Here is a 1,203-nt window from a genome sequence, read left to right as displayed (position 1 = left end):
GACCAACTGCCCCCTCTCGCACCCCTGAATCAGTGACCATGGGGGAGGTGGTCTGGGGAGAGGGGGGGCCCCTCAGGCCGCAGCCAGCTAGCTGAACTGCCCATGCTCTATTAAACCCAATAGGGCATGAAAAAAAAAAAAAAAAAAAAAAAACGACCAGAACCACTGACACAGATGGCCCAGGGGCTGGGGGCCTGAGGGAGGCAGGGGGGTCAGGGCGCCCTCTGCGCTGGACAGGGGCGGGGCCTGGCGCGGCCCAGCCGGCTCCCGTCCTCCCAGCCCTGGCTGGGCGGGGTCACGGGGAGGGAAGAGGGGCCTGGACTGCTCCAGAGGGAGGGGGCTGGACAGGAAGGGTGGGGCCCGGGCCACGCGGCGGAGGTAACCCTGACCCCGGTCACCACGCTGCACAGTCACAGGTACGCAGTCACGGTCACAGACACTCACAACCCGAGAGCACCCCAAGCCCCCCACCCTGCCCACCCGTGGCTTCCCTCCGCGAGGCGCCCGCCCCAAGCCGCTGCCCGCCCCTGGGCCTGGTCGGGCCAGAGCAATAAATACACGGACCTCGGTGCCCGCAGCCGCCGCCCTCCCAGCTGGCAGCGAGGAGGGCCCGGCGCGCCCGCCTGGCTCCATCCACGGGTGGGGGTGCGGGGTCCTGACTTCCACTCCTCACGGCCCTTTCACGGAAAGGGTTGGGGACCCCCTACCCGCGCGGGCAGCGAGGGGTCCTGCCTCTCGCCGCCCCCCCCTCACCGGGCAGTGAGATCAGCGTCGAGGGGGTGGGGTCCCGCACGCCCAGTGGGGCGCGCTCCCGCCGGGCGGAGCCCAGGAGCCAGCCTGGGGGAGGCGGGGTGAGCTCGGGCCTGGGGTCGCCGGCGCGGGCCGCCCGCGTCTCTTTCGCCCCGAGGGGCGCCAGCGGGGACATCCAGGCGCCCGGAACGGGTGGGGGCGTCCCTTTCCGCAGAGACCGACTGGTGGGGCCGAGGGCGGCAACGGCGGAGGGCACGCGCTGGGGGTCTCCATGCCTCGCGGGGGAGGGACGTGGGCTTGTGTGTCGGGGAGGCGAGCCCTGGCGGCGTGGGGAGGTGCTCCCGCGGGGGTGCGGCCTGGAGAGGCGAGTGGGTGCAAGTGTCCAGCGCTCCAGTGCGCAGCGCGCGGTCGTGCCCAGCCGCGAGGCAGCGGGTGGCCCTCCCGCTGCGCCGC

The 1,203-nt window shown here is 72.7% G+C and overlaps 1 protein-coding gene across 1 annotated transcript in view; it reads right to left on the bottom strand.

Moving 5' to 3' along the window:
- AGAP2 (ArfGAP with GTPase domain, ankyrin repeat and PH domain 2) overlaps positions 1-1,203 on the bottom strand; it is a 23,055-nt gene that overhangs the window by 2,017 nt on the left and 19,835 nt on the right. The window contains exon 18 of the mRNA XM_004692414.1: positions 754-971. Coding sequence (XP_004692471.1) covers positions 754-971 — 218 coding nt within the window. The remainder of the gene's footprint in view (positions 1-753; positions 972-1,203) is intronic.

Source organism: Condylura cristata, unplaced genomic scaffold (genome assembly GCF_000260355.1).
Source record: "Condylura cristata isolate star-nosed mole 26May11 unplaced genomic scaffold, ConCri1.0 scaffold00034, whole genome shotgun sequence".
NCBI lineage: Eukaryota > Metazoa > Chordata > Mammalia > Eulipotyphla > Talpidae > Condylura > Condylura cristata.
Note: the sequence above shows the minus strand (reverse complement) of the source record. Positions and strands in the feature narration are given on the sequence as shown.